The following is a 15,887-nucleotide window of genomic DNA, read 5'->3' on the forward strand; positions in this document are numbered from 1 at the left end:
AAGAACTCAGAACAACATGTAAAGCACTGCAGGCCTCACTTGCCTAAGTTATGAAAAAAAAGAAAAACGACTGGGCAAAAAAACACTTTCCAGATAGCTGAATGCGCCCCATTCTTCTGTTCAAACAATTATATACAAGTATAAACACAATGATAATGTCCAGCGATCATTCAGTTTAGGAATGAGATGTGCAAAATGTGTGTGTTACACCCATAACAAAAGAAAAAAGAGCTTCTGAAGATATTGACTTAAGACAGTAAAAAGTTTCACTATCCAGACTTAAACGTGTGCTGAACTAACATGTTGAAAGGCCACTAAAAGAGGAAGAAGCCATTACACCAAAATCAACATAAAAAAACAGATTACAGATTGTAAATAAACTTAGAGACAAAGAGCTTAATTGTTGTAAACATGTCCTGTGGTCTGATGAAGCTAAGCTTTAAGTATTTGGCCATACTGACCATCATTAGATTTGGAAGAAAGAGGGGGAAGATTGCAAGCCTGATAACACCATCCCAACTATGATCTATGGGGGTGGTAGCATCATGTAATGGTGATGTTTTGATTCAGGAGCCTGCAGTTCACAAAGAAGCTGGCATTATGACCAAAGAACATTATGAAATTATTGAGGCATCATCTCAAGATGTCAACCAAGAACTCAAAGCTTGGATACAAATCCAAAGCAAAACATCGGATTATTTAAAAAAACGGCTAAAGGAAAACAATGTGAATGCTTTTGAATGTCTGTGAGAAAGCTCTGATCTCAGTTCTCTAGAAGATTTGTGAGAAAAGATGTGTGTGAGACAGGTGTTCTGAAAAACCTGTCTCAGTTACAGCCGTTCTATCAGGAGGAATGGGCCTACATTCCAGCCAACTATTGTAAGAAGCTTGTGGAAGCATACCCAAAAGATCTGACCTAAGTCAAACAGTTTAAAAGACAAATCTATCAAATACTAATACTGAAATGTACTTTGTAGAATTTGTAGAAAGTAAAGAAAATTTCTCTTCCAACATTTTGAAAAAGAAAATATTTCTGGTAAATTATTATCTGGTAAAATATCTTTGTTAGTTTCCGCTTTCAGTTTTATTGTTTAACTGTTTTGCTTGACTGAATTGTAAAGAGCTTTGGTCAACTTGTGTTGTTTTTAATATGCTATACAAACACATTCACATGGACATTGACATTGTAAACCAAACTGCCCAAACAAAGAAAACATTTAAACTTATTTTATATCAGACAAGAAGAGAAAAAGTATTTTTACACAGAATATGTAATTATCTGGGTTTAGACCAAAATACCTGAATACATAGCCTTATACTTTAACTAGAACCACTGACAGAACCTAACCCCTAATAGTAATGCTAGGATGACAGTCTTAAGCCACTAAAAATCTTTGTACTCCAGAGGAACACAATTTGGTCTCCATGTTAACAGGAATACCCCTTATAGCTTATAGTGTGACCTGTTAGGTTTTGGGAGACCATCAAGATATAACATAAAGCAACCACTGCTTCAACAAACACTGAACAGGTGGACAAAGCTGAAGATGAAATAGCAGAAACAAAAGGCCATGGTTATAAAAAGAGAATGTAATACAAATACAGGCATGGGGTAGGTGTGTGTGTGTGAGTATGTGTGTGTGTGGGTGACAGAGAAAACACATGACATTTGCATCTCCAGCAGCTTTGGTCTTGGCTATTCCTCATCTGTATGTGCATACAGAGTGAGCCCAGGTGATGCATATGGCACAGAGGTCACACTAGAAAGGGCAAATTCTCATATGAAGCCACAAATGCATGCATGCGTGCATCTGCATTCCATCTCGTAGCTTATCACACGGGCACATCTAAAAAAAATTGCATGTAAAGCTGTACACACAGACATGTTCTCAGTAATTCATTGAGATGCTCCCAAAAAAGAATTGGAAGTTGGTTATCTTTAAAAAAGGAAAGAGATAACACTCCAGTAATAATTGTCCAGGGTTTTGTTTTCATAATGCCTGGTTCACACGGCAGGATTGTTATGCCAATTTTTGCCCCGATGTTCCCCTTCTGACATGCCGCGATTATCGTGATGGCTCTTAAGATAATCTTATGAGACATTCCTGCAGTGTGTGGTGTGTTAAGAGTGATCTAGTCTGCTTGGAAGGATATTGGCACTGCTTCGACGTCAAACCAGGGATATTTAACATGTTGGATTGTCTTGGCCCGATATCCTACCATGTGGGGTGTTCCCCGAGGACAAATGACCTCGCAGCCTGTTGAATGTGACGTATAGCCAATCAGAAAGTGAGGTAGCAGAAACATGGAAGGGAATTCGAGAGGGTTTGTGAGATTTCCCGTCTGAAATCTGAAAGTTTGCGAGTACAATCTGTTTGTGTGAGGTATGCTGTCCTTGCTGTGTGGCTGTGCACCACACAATGTAGGACCAAACCTGCTAAACCTACCATTTTTTAAATCGTCATAAGTGGGGTCTCTCAGGTTTTGAAAATCAGCTGACAATTTGAAAATCCTGCCTTTTGAACCAGGTATAAGGAGTGTTTCTGTAGGTCACCCTTTTAAGGTAAAAAAAAAAAAGATCATGCACTAATGCACTAATTTGCATGCATTAATTTCTTTATTAGCTTTTGTAAGTGACTTCATATTTGAGCATGCAGTCTTTTTACCTGCTGCATCCAGTCCTGTGTCCCTTTGGTGGTCTCTTGATGCCAAATGTGATGCGCAGAGTCAGTGAGAGCCACAGCGCAAACTCTGTTCTTCACCTGCATTTCCCTTTGATTCATCTGCAAAATAAAGCAAATTAAACTTGTTAGTCAGTTCAAGCTTATGCATCACTATAGGCCGCTGCGGTTCAAGACTTGAAACACACACTGAAACACACCTCAGATGCTACTTTGTGAGAACCAATATACTCTATGAAAACAGAAAAAAACTAAAACTGCATCTTCAGAAAAATATGGATATGGATGCAAATATCTGAATTTGCCTTTTAACAGTGGACTCCCAGTAGACCGTGCACTGTCAGCCAATTTCTTAGACCACGATGGCTTTTAAGCCAGAGAATACAGATTCAACCTGGTGTATAGCATAATGTTATAGAGGGAAATATGAAAGAACACAGTTCCACTTTAGCATGTCCTTGTCACGTTCTGTGCAAATGCCCTTCCCTGAGTACATTAAAATACCCTTGTCCCCAGTCTTGATATCCTTTACCTTCACATGTCACAAAGAAAGTGGCGTTCACAAGCCCATCTTCCTATTCCCTTCTGAATGTTAACGCTGAGGAAAATGTCACACAAAGGACTTGTTACGACACTACAATTTACTTCCCACACCGCTGCTCCAACCCTAAGGAGAACTATAGCCAGGTCTAGGGAACAAGCTTTTTCACTTTGCCAGGTTTTAAGATAAAATAGGAAGAAAAGGTTTGGAACAATAGGTTAACAGTCACTTACTGTATAATTTAAGAGAAACTGAGATCGAAACTGGTGGAACTGAGAAGGTGGCATTTATTTTGAGAATAGATCAGAGATTATTGAGTGATTAGTCAACAATCAAGTATAGTAACAGGTTATCATCAGCGTCATTAAAAAAAAGAAAAAAAAAACATGTAAATTAGGTCTAAAATGACAGGTATATTACTGATATATGAGATGTTAATTTGGCACATGTTACATGTTGACAATATGTTTTGCTCTTAAGGTTAAGACAAAGCAAGTTTTAAGAATACTTGATATAACTCTAATTTTGTGAAAAAACAGGACTAAACATTAATCAATAAAAGTTCAAGAAGAGTAAAAGTTTTTTTTTGTCAAGTCTTGAGTTCAGAAGTTTTTATCAGCAATAATTAGGGATATAACTGTGTGTCAATATATTATTTTTTGGGGGACTTTTTTACCAGTCCAGGTTTGACTGGTTCACACACTGCAACAGAACAGGAAAACAACTCTCTAAAATCAAAAACAACTTAATTTTATATTTCAAACTAGTAGTTTTAAAAACTACGTTAAGCCTAAAGGATTCCCCTTCACATCTGGGCTTCATAATAATAGCTCAGTGATTATTTGCCAGACGAAGTCACACGCTTACAGCAACTGGTTGGAAATTGGCAAGTTAGAGTTTACTTTGATGAGAAATATAGTAAAGTTTTAATGTTATGCAATTTCGTGCAACGAGGATTTGTTACACCTCTACAAATAGTGGAGCAGTTTTATATTATACTTTCAATCTGTGATCTTCCCAAGTTCTGCATGCCTCAATGATCAACTGAAGACGTAGCACGGAATAACGGTTCGCAGTTGACCCACCGCTGTTAGGTCTCTAAATCACCTCAGGAGGAAGCCTTCGTTCAAGAGCCGAAAAGGACCACCTGATATCATGGAAAGAGTATGATGTATGTTCAGTAGAATAAAATGCAGATTCTAACATTGAGGATGGTGCATAAAAAAATCTTAAATTGGAAGAGCTGAATGCATGTGGAAAAGATTGGAACACAGAGCTCACCCTGCATGGCTGTGTATATTAGCTTTGCATTATTAGTATATTAGAAATGTCCCGGGCATATTTTATGCACAGGGCTCAGTTAAAAGTTGCTGAGTTAAAAACCAGGTTGCTTTGGTTAACCCTATCCAGGCTGTATGTTTCAAAAGCACCACGTAACTTGGTGATTTTGGATCTCTTGGAATTAGTGAGGAATTAAAATCCGGAAAAAAGACAGTACACACCCTGTAAATTTAATGTTGATATTTCCTAGGGTTTTTAGGGTGTAGTTAGTTTTCACAAGCTTTTTAGTTTGGGTCTCCATTTTAGGTAATAAAAATTTGACATCATGGAATTTTGTGTGTTAATTTTGTACATGGAAGGACAAAATGAAATCGTTTTAGAACCAGACCAGATATTTGATATGTTAAAAACCTAGATTTACTGCAATACTGTACTTTACCATGACCCCATTTTAAATACCTCCTCAATAATCATATTCAAATTAAAGTGAGAGTGTATAGGCATAAATTAACTCTATTAAGGCACATCACTGCAGACCATCCAGCTGACAAAGTCTGCATAAGATAACTTCATTGATAAGAATCTAGCAAAGGTGGCAAAAAGGAGGAATATGACAATGTAAAACTATGCACAGAAACATGCCCTTGATAACAAACACCCTTAATCTTGTTCTCTGAACCAATTTTTGGTTGCAACTTGTCCTCAATCCTTTAAATACTGAGGTGTCAGTCAAGGTTTTGTTCTATCATGGTCACTATTATGTAAACAGCCTTCATAGCGGAGAGCAGAAAACAGCAGAAAGCAGAGATAATCTCTATCAAACTCTTCTCAGGTCTAAGATTGTTAAACCAATAAAAATTCTGTACACTATCAATTTCTTTTTATTTTTATTTCCAAAAGTCAGACACAGATTTTAAAGTAAACTTGTCTTATTAAACAAAGGCAACCAGCCTTGAATAACAATAACAAAAAGCGATGGCAGCAAACAGTGATTACAAATTATTGAGTGAATTCTTGTGTAATACAGAATTTACTACTGAAAAAACATATCAATTTTTTACATAAAAAACATTACCATTTTCATAAGAAATAAACTACAGGCAGATCTGATTTATGACTACGAAAAAAACAACTAACCTTTCAAGAGTGACTGCAAGTGAACTGTTATCCGACTGAATCATGAGTCAGGGGAAAGCTGGATGGAAACAGTCTTTTCAACATGTGGCTCCATCTGCCTAAAATCAGTTACAGAATGTCGTATGTCTCCAGGAGCTGTTCTGTATGAACACTTTTTAAAAACTCTTTAAAGCATTTGGACGTAAATCTCATTGTTGATGGATTTAAAACTGCTGTTAAGTTTGTATGTTTAAAATTGTATTCAAAAATGATTTTAATACAAACTATACAAGGTCCCTGGTGCATGGAAGAATTTTAATCTCAGTGAGTGTTTCCTGGTTAAATAAAGGTGACAAGAAATGAAATGAAACAGTTGGGTACAATGCTTACATAAATACAGTCTGTGATAAAGGCTGTAATAAAGGTTGGGGAGTAACAGGCTCAGGAATGCTCTCAGCAGCGTGGCCCTGAACTACTGTAATCTGGACACCCACAGGGCCCAATGTTTTACAAGCCTGAACAACAACTGTGGTTAGCTGTATGTTGAATACATAATCCATCTTGAACCATGAAGCCACATGCTTCCATGTGGATATGACTCTCATCTGTCCTATCACATGACTCACTGTGTTATCCTGTAATGTTGCAGTTAGACATGTGCTGTTAGCCAGAAAGTTAAATGTGCTAATTCCTTATGTAACTGTAGACAGCAGCTTTAACAAGGAGCCAGCTGTTGTGACCAGTGCTAAAGCAGGCAGGAAAAAGAAAGGAGAAACATGTGGAAATACTTGTTGAACCTAAAACCAACACACCGACGTTGAGACATTTTGCCATTCCTTTTATGCTACAATAGCTTGATATATCGAGTAAAAATCAGGTGGGGATGTGGGTGTTGGGCAGACGCTAATAAACGGCTTAAAGTGATTTGCACAGGAGAACAAAAGGAAACAGTCAGACAGGAGAACAATGCAGACAGGCAGATGTGCACAACAAATACAGTACTAGAAATACATTTATTCATTTCCACCAGGAATTTTATCTTTCTGTTTTAGCTCATTTTAAAGGAAAGTCTGAAAAAATAATTAAAATATCAGGGTCATTGTTAATTTCACACTTTGTATTCATATAATGATGTAAATGGGATTAAACCACCTTTGTAACCACACTATTTTAAAAACCCTCCCTTGTCATGGACCAGATTTCTCTAGAACACAACTACACATCAGTTTTATATTTCTATGAAGCATGATGACAAAATCAAAACTAATAATGCGACGTTGAATTCACCCAAACCTAAACAAAATTTAAACTCTAAATTAACTATGAAATCCTTGTCCCTGCTAATACAAAAATTATTTTTCTGATTACTCTGCAGAAGGTCTGGCTGCCAAAACGTCCCACCCACATGATAGATTCTGACCCCTGTGACACAAAACGTTCAATCCAGCTTTTTACAAGTTCTGTCAAAACAACAATGCCAACATAAAGCAATACATCTACATTTGAATGATCAACCATTGTAAGCCTGTATGAGAATGAGACATGAGAAGCCTTACACCTGGCTTCTCATGTCTCATTCTCCCAGATAGAAGTACAGTATTCTGTGCTCTAAGTATCTTCCTACAAAAAAGCCTAAAAGAAGAGATATACAATGACAGTGGTATGAAGGAGACAAAATGACACCTAGGGTCTTTGCTTTTTATGTTTTGTGATGTTAAAACCACAAAGGTGAACATTTTTATTGAGGTTTTATGCTATGGTAAACAGCAGATGTGTGTAATTTAATTTAAATAAAATTACAGCTGTTCCATGAAGGCCTCAGAGCTTTGTTGGAGAACATTAATGAAGACCAAGGAAAACAGCAGACAGGTCAGGGATAAGGCTATAACCATCACATAGAATAATGTAGAATCTGTCATCCGAGTATGGCACAACTGCAAACCTACCAAGACATAGCTGTCCACCTAAACTTGCAAGAAAAGCATTAATCAGAGAAGCAGCTCATGGGTGGAGGGGGCTGAATAAAAGTGCATATAACACTTTTCAGACTTTAATTTCTTTTTTTTTTGATACTTTATTGATCCCCGAGGTGAAATTAGACCCTCTGCATTTAACCCATTCCTTATAGGGAGCAGTGGGCTGCCGTTGTGCGGCGCCCGGGCAAAACCATGTATTCTTTACCTTCTGCTTCACAATTACATGATGCTTTGTAAAGCCCTATCATGAAGTCCCTAAACAGTACATTGCAGTTTATTGTTGTAACTTGACAAAATGTGAAAACTTCAAGAAGCATTAATGCTTTTGCAAGCCACTGTATTAATCATGTTTATTTACAAGGGCAAGTGGCTGAACTAAGCAACAAGACATCATTTAGCAGCATGCTAAACTAATCTCTGGTTGAGATAAATATTTAATTTCTCTCCTCTCACTGTGATACTCCCTTGCTCATGACTGCTCCACTGAAGCTACATCTAAACACCGGTAAAAAATAAAGACAATTATTTAGGCCTTTGATAATTACATGTCAAAGGCAGCAAAAGCCACTAGATAATTGGACAAAAAATGAATAGCAATCCACAATGGAGTTCCCTGCAGGGAGACAGGCACACTCATCCCTAGAAAGGAGAAAGGAGAAATACAGGCAAAGACAGGGAGATGAGAGCTCTTTAATGGGCCTTGCTTACTGTCAAATAGTCACTGTGAAAAGCCATAATTATACACAGAGCAAGTGCAAATAGGGAGGTGCAAAAATGAAAAAAAAAAAACCCAAGAAAGAGAGGGAATGACAGAAAAAAACTAGTAAAAAATTTTCTTAGAGAGAATGAGCAAAGACTGAGCAGAAGCCAATGAGAAGGAGGACAGTGTGTGCAAGAAGAACCCCATGATGGCAGTCAGGGACAAGGCTTATAATGTGGCTATGCTACACACTGCCAACAGCCACAGATAATCTAGGACTACCCACTGAGCACTGAAGCGCTGCTTAAATATTTGATTGATTAACTGTCCTGTTGCTGCCAGAGAGTAAAAGGAGCACGTCTGAGAAGCCAAGGCGAGTACAGAACAAAACAAACAAACATGGATGTGGGTGCACACCGGAAGGTTTAAAAACACATGGCACACTAACATGCACACCCCCTGAAATCCCTCCATAAGAACAGGGGAAAAGGGCACAAATACAGACTTGTGCTCACTGAAAGCATATGTGGGCTCTGCAGAGACTGTGGCAAGGGCTAGGAAACAAGAAAAAAACCACGAAGGAACACCACCAGCCTTTGTTTATATATTTATCCTAAATTAATGTGAAAAGAAATAAATAGTCAATGATTATTTTCAATTTAAGTTGATTTTCTTAAGCTTTCTCCAATTCTATACTAAAGTATACAAGTCATGTCTCTCTAATTTGTATTTTGCTGCCAGTAACTGATCTAAGGTCAGAGTTGTTCTGCTAATTTAACTAACCTGTCTGTGACACACACACAAACAAACTCCTATCAGTACATCCCTGGCTGTGAAAATACAGGCAGCTGGCCCCCCACGCTCCAACACCATCCACAGGAAGAGACAACACCAGCGCTTCCTGTGGCTTTGAAGCAGCGGCCCAGGTCTCCTGTTGGTCCCTGGCTTCCTTTGTCTTAACCGCAGGAAGGAAGCCCTCTCTAGCACGAGGCCACGGGCCTCCAGGGAGCGAGAGGCAGCATGTTTTTGAATGTGCATCTACTGTTGTGGGAGTGTGCAGAGGTTTTAGTAACTGAGGTCATGTGCATTTACTCGCAGGATTTTTTCCTCTCTGACTCTCCAGTGCATGAACTTTGGTTGTGTGGAGGGAGTGGAGACGGCAGGAGAGAGCAAGAGAAAACTGCAATAACTTCCTCTTCTCTTTCCTCTCATGGCTGTTTGCCAAATGCATGATGCCAAGATGATGGGGGAGAGGGGGCAAATTACACAATTTTGTGAGCGACTGCACTAGACACTTGGTAACAGGAGGTTGTGTACGGATTTACATGTGTTAGATATTTCTGCGCGTACAAATATGCAAGCCACACATATTCATGCTAATAGAGTTATACACAACAAAAATCAGCAGGGGCACTGAGGAAAAGGAAGGCCAATAAATATTTACTGACACAGCAGAGGTGAAGAATGGTTGTCCACTGGTGGAAACAAAAGGCAGAGGATGAGAAGCGTCGTGCCAGGAAACCTGCCGGCTATGGGCGCTCTGCCCTGCCTGTGCCCGCATGGAAAAACCAGAGGAAGACGGGAAGAGGGAACAGGAAGGAAAGATGGACGCAGAGAAGAAATGAAGAACAGAGTTTTAAGAGAAAAATCGCCTTATTTGTAGTACCCCACTGAAAAGAGACAGCGGTTCCTTTAATTTAAAAATACATTTTTGTAATGCTGGTTGAAGCAATGCCTTCAATAGAAAGAACAGCATGCAGCATACAGACTGGGAAAATTATTTAGTTTCTCAGCTAAACACATTGTTGTGTGAAAATTACAAGAAGATATCAGCAAATTGGAACATGATCAAATAAGCATTTAAACAATTTCAATATTATACAAGATCTATAAAAAAACGTTTTTTATTACTTTAATAGTGGCCTTTGGCTGATATGCCTTGTTTGGTCTTGGGTCAGGCCGAACAAGCAAAAAGTGATACCATGGCCATTAAACCAGGTTGGGCTCTAAAATCTCCTGATAGACAGCTGAACTGACTTTGGACAAGATAAAAAAAACAAAACAGTGGACCAAAACTAGTCTCTGGTTCAACAGTACCTTAACACAAGGAATGAGACAGTAGTAGTCTTTGTAGTATTAGAAACGTCTTAAAGTGAGTGTATCCTAATGCCCAGACTCCAGCTGCAGTCCACACCTTGTGAATGTCTGCCATGTTCTTGAATTGACATAACTTTAGAATACCTTTACGAGCAACCTTTTACACACGTTTTCCTTCCTCTCAACTTTCTGTTAATAAGGCCAGATTTAGCACTTTGTAAATAGCCACTTTCTTTAGCGATGATCTTTTTGTGGTTTGCCCTCCTTGTGGAGGGGTTCCATGAATGTCCCCTGGACAACCGTTGTGTCAGGAGTCTTCTTCATGATTGTGAAGGCCATAGGATAACATTTCTGTATTAAAGATAATTTTTTCTGGTTGCTTTTATATGATTTTCTGATTTACTGAAAAGAGATTGCTTGGTTTTTATAACCCTTTATCATCACAATTAACACAAATAAAAGGCTGAAATCTAGCAACCTCTGTGTAATGACTACATAATGAGTTTTTCTTTAGAAATTTAAATTAGGAAATGAATGAGCTTTTTCAGATTTGTTTATTAAGATGAACGTATATTCAGCATGTATTTAAAAAATACAAGCAACTAGTAGTAGCAGACATCCTCTCATCACAAATAATCCAATTTTTTACATTCATCTTCTTCATGCTACTCATGTTGTAAAAGAAAAGAAGAAAAAGCCAGCAAATGTTGAAATTCCAGCTGTTTTCCACTGAAAGCTCCATTTCACAATATTACATTCATATCTTTCAGACCTAATAAACCAAGAGGCCACTCAAACATAGGGCAGCGCCATCATAGTTAACTACAACAGAATTTAATTACCATGCCATTGACATTTGCACAGCAGTAAGTGTTATTAATATGAGCTCACAACAGTTTGATCAATTTACACTGTCACCACAACGGTTGGCAGTCACCAATTCAGGCGCCCTCATTATACCAACCGCATTCATTTGAAATTCACTGTATAAAGTAGTTACCAGTTAGAAGGCAAACAAAGTTCTGAAACAGTGGATGTTTACAGTTACTATTTCAGTTTAGTCATATCAGAAATCCTCAGAATGATATGATCTAATTAGACATTGTTCCTAAAGGAAGACTAATTCAAAGATTAATTAAAACCCAATATAATTAAGAAAAGTAGTACATTTGCCAACCAAATGTTCTTCATCCTTTTGAAATTTATAGTTAAATTGGCAGCTTTAGTTAACAGAGTTAAGTATAAGTGTTACTATAGATTGGACATTGGACAGGCCTTACCCTGGACTGCCTTTTCTCCCATCCTCTGAAAGTGCGTCTTTTTTGTCTTTCTCCCTGTCTCCTAACCCTCTGGCTATGCTGTAAAATAGAAACCTAACCTCAATATTTTCCCTCACGGTGCTGGGACTTGCTGGCCCATTAAATTCCCCTTCCCATGTGTCAGCTTGCATATTTCCACCATGAAATTCTCGTATAATTAAACTTTCTTAATGATTTATAAGCTATAATAATAGCCGTAAGTATTTCAGAGCAGGTTAAAGGGGACAGCCCTTAAGTGTGCACCAGGGGATGACCCTGTTTTAACATAGTTTCGGTTGGGTGATTCTCAGCTGGATATGAGGATGGATAGGCCAAGGGAGACCGGGATTGATGAAGGGAGCGAGTGAGGGAGAGGTCCTAACAAGGGTGGATGCTAGAGGAGGCTGAGACCTTTCTGTGTGGTAACTCTGGGTTATACTGACATCTAGGAAAACCAAGGGCTCTCCTAAACTTGGCTGGAAGGGGGCAAAAAGACATGAACATGCAGACTGAGCAATAAAATTAAACCAAATATATAGATAAACCAAGAAAAGTAAGCCCACTTCTGAGGAATCTGCATCTAAATGATGGTCACAAACAGCATACATGTTCTAGAGCACAAACAAACAGACACACGCGGACACACACAGTGAAACACACAGATGTTTGCTCTCTGCTGCCTCTCTGATGGTGAGGCTGATATGATTGCCACTTAGGAAATCAGTGTGTTTTCACACCACTCTCAGCTCGGCCAGAGCTAATGTGTTAAATATCCATCGGGTACGGCTGTCCATTTCTAAGATGCACAGACGCAGAGAGCCTCGGGGGCCGATGAACACTGATTCCTCGTACTAACTGAGCTTAGATTTGGCATCCGTGCAAACATTTCTCAATTGGGGTGCAGAGAACAAAAAACATTTCAGCACACACTGTTGTGGAACTCTCCCTCGATTCTTCTAAATATGTTATGAGGGGCTAAATTTTAACAATTGTGTCACTTTTTTTTTACCTCTTGCTATCAACAAAGACCCAGTTATTTTTTTTTTTTTATACTCACACGTATGGTCCATAGAAATTGGCGTTTATGCACTGCAATATTAACACATGACATCCAGCATCTGTATGCATTTCCAAAGGGTAAGGTCTGCTTATCACAAAATCTACCAAAAATCTCAAAGGACTGTTTTTCACCTCAGGTGTGAATGTGTGAGGAGAAAGAGAAGGAAAACAACAAATTTGGAAGCGCCTGCTGTCCAGTACATTACTGGCCAATAGGTGTATGTGTGTGCGTGTGTGTGTGTTTTGGGATTTGAAATCTTATGCGAGACGTTTTATTTAAACTTGCAGAGCAATGCAATTAAAAACTGTGTAGATAAAAAGGGAAGTTGAAAAAATTAGAGAAGACAGCCTTGATGAACGTGATGAAGAATGTTCCTCCCTTCAATTATCATCCTCAACTCCTTTATATTTGCCTGCCTGCTTTGCTGGGGGAAACACAGAAAAAAGAAAGGCTTAAATGAAGGAATAAATAAATAGACAGTTCTTGTGCACCCACGGTTCCTAAAAGAAAGTAAGATTAGCAAAAAATACAGAAAGCCGGCAAAATGAATGGAGGTATATTACAATCTGAAATTAACTTTGAAATCATGGCTCTCTGCAACAGAATTAACTTTTTTTAGGGTAAAGTTGAGTCAAGATAGAACTAGAGTGAGAATAGAGTCAGGGTACTATATATATCGGGCAAGCAAGGAAAAGCTTTGCCTCATTATTTAAAAATTGTGAAGATCTTAAGACACAAATATATATTGTTTTTAATACTATGAGTAGTAAAGACATAGTAAAATATGTATATTTTAAATATGGTAGAAGCCCCTAATACATTTTAGACACAAACACAATCAAGTAAATCAATTAGCCAATTAAGGAATAGAACACAAATTTTAACTTCCACCCATGTCAAAATTATATTTTAAAAATCCCCTAAATGCAAATAAATACACATATTAAATACAAAATAGAAATAATAACACAACTTGTTGAGTTTTACAAAAATGAAAACAAAAATCCACTGTGAAAATCTGAAAGAGGAGGAAAAAAATCAATATGGCACATTAGAAAAAAGTAAACGTCTCACTATTTATAGAGATTTGTAGAACAGAATCAACCAAGCGTCCCTTGCACGGCTCAAACTGGTGATGGACAGGTCAGTCCCCAAAATCTGAATTTTTTCACCTGTATCAAAACTAAAAACGTTTTTTCAATCTATAAATACATCAACCAACAGCGGTTGATTCAACAGAAACCAGACAAAGGTTAGGGAGATAAGCTTTGGTACATGAAAGGAGATTATTTTTTGTGATTCATTTTTTTCTGTGTGACTCCAAACTACTACATTTATCAAGTAAAATTTTCTCTCTCTGTTTGTTATAGGTCTTCATTAGTCAAATCAGTCAAAACAGGAAGCCGCAGGTCAGACCTCAAGGACACTGGAAATCGATCTCGGCCAGGAAAAGCCTGATCAGTTCAACCACAATTATTATTTACTATCATTATGAATTTTTGAAATTTTCAATAAATTATTTGCAGGGTAACTAATGTGTTTTCATCTGTAACTGAAATTAATTTTACAACAATCATTCCTTGAGAAAATGAAATGTAAAAGTCATACAGCTGAAGTTGTTTTAAAGTGAAACCGTTGATTAAAAACAACACCTGAGAGAAGGATGAGGTGCAAACATGAACACTAGGTGCGTGCACACACACGGAACCCAGCACAAAGCATATTATTAATCATATAAAAAAAAGCAATTAAATCAAAGTGGTATAGAGCCTGAAGCGATGAGAACTGTCAATTCTGTGGAAATGCCAGCCAAGATTACGGATGGGTTTGTGGATTCCACTAACCCTCTTTTTTGATTAGGGAGTCAATTATTTCTTATTACTGAAGATGCTATATCGGAAAAAGACCTTGTCAGTCAATCACGTGAGAAGTCCTGAAAAGCATGAATAAACTGTCAAAGAAAGACATGGAAAAAAGTGTGTGTGAGGGGAGGTATTTCCCTGACCCTATTCCCTATCCAAACTCCTACTTGTGGTAAATTATCTCTAACTACTGCACCTCTGTCAGGTCTTTGTCAGCGTACGGTAATTAGGGGCCTTCAGTGTGATGCATTTGAAAAGAAAATTTATTTATTAGTTTATCTCAGATAGAGAGGCATTTACTCTGAGCTGAAGGTAAGTTTGAATGTGGTGATTATCTTGTCATTTTAACACTGATTTTTCTTATTTTCTTTATTTCTCAGACCATGCATCTGCACTGTAGTGGGTTTTTGTGTGTGTCTGTGGTGTATGCATGTCAGCGGGAATGAACATGTCATATATGATGCCAGGTAACGTCTACTGTATGTGCACATTAGAGCAGATGGACAGGAATGTGCGTTCATACTTATGTAAATTTTAAATATATATTTATCAGTTTGTGTGTGTGTGTGTGTGTGTGCTTTAACCATATTCAGCAATGAAAGGCGCGCGCAGCACATTTCTCCCGTCTTCTTTGTTCTGCATTGGGTTTGACACCTCTAAACAATAACAGCGCTTCACTTCGCCCAGCCCCAACCCACCACCAATCACACACTGTATGGACGAGAGCTGCCAATTAGCACCATCAAACCCCCTTTATCATCTGTCTGCTAAAGGAGAGAAAACAGAACAAATCAATAATTCAAAGTTTCTCTTGAAAATGGGCTCATTCATTAGAAGGACTTAAGGCTGCACGAAGAAGGAGCACATTATAACAAATTGCAAGGTATGGCTTGAGTGTATGTTATGTATGGAACGAAAAAACAAGTAGAGTACCACTGGAGAAGCTGCAGAGCAGAAACAAAGATCTATACCCTCTTCGTATTGTCTCAGACTTAAGGGAACGGAGCAGATCTTTATTTTCGGCCTGCATGCTCCTTGACCTGACCTGAAGGCAATCAAGCTCCTCCGCCTAAGTTGCGAGGCTTTTGAAAAAACAGCTCTCATGAACGCTTTTCATCATCCAAAAAAGGCTCCAACACTCAAGCTACTTTTTCCAAAGCTACAGCAGCCAACAGGCAGCCAGGCGGCATAGTGCGACCCAGGGGACAGAGGCCGACATGGTGGGGAAACTGTCACGGAGAAAAGGTCTCTGAAGGCTGGAGGTGAGCAGAGTTA

The 15,887-nt window shown here is 38.3% G+C and overlaps 1 protein-coding gene across 4 annotated transcripts in view; it reads right to left on the reverse strand.

Moving 5' to 3' along the window:
• fam172a (family with sequence similarity 172 member A) overlaps positions 1-15,887 on the reverse strand; it is a 213,827-nt gene that overhangs the window by 78,247 nt on the left and 119,693 nt on the right. For all 4 annotated transcript variants that reach the window (XR_007040801.1, XM_047382491.1, XM_047382490.1 and 1 more), the window contains one exon: positions 2,667-2,783. Coding sequence is in view for 3 of the 4 variants with exons in the window: in XM_047382491.1 (XP_047238447.1) it covers positions 2,667-2,783 (117 nt within the window). In the remaining variant the exon portion in view is untranslated. The remainder of the gene's footprint in view (positions 1-2,666; positions 2,784-15,887) is intronic.

This window comes from Girardinichthys multiradiatus, chromosome 12 (genome assembly GCF_021462225.1).
Source record: "Girardinichthys multiradiatus isolate DD_20200921_A chromosome 12, DD_fGirMul_XY1, whole genome shotgun sequence".
In the NCBI taxonomy this organism is placed as follows: domain Eukaryota; kingdom Metazoa; phylum Chordata; class Actinopteri; order Cyprinodontiformes; family Goodeidae; genus Girardinichthys; species Girardinichthys multiradiatus.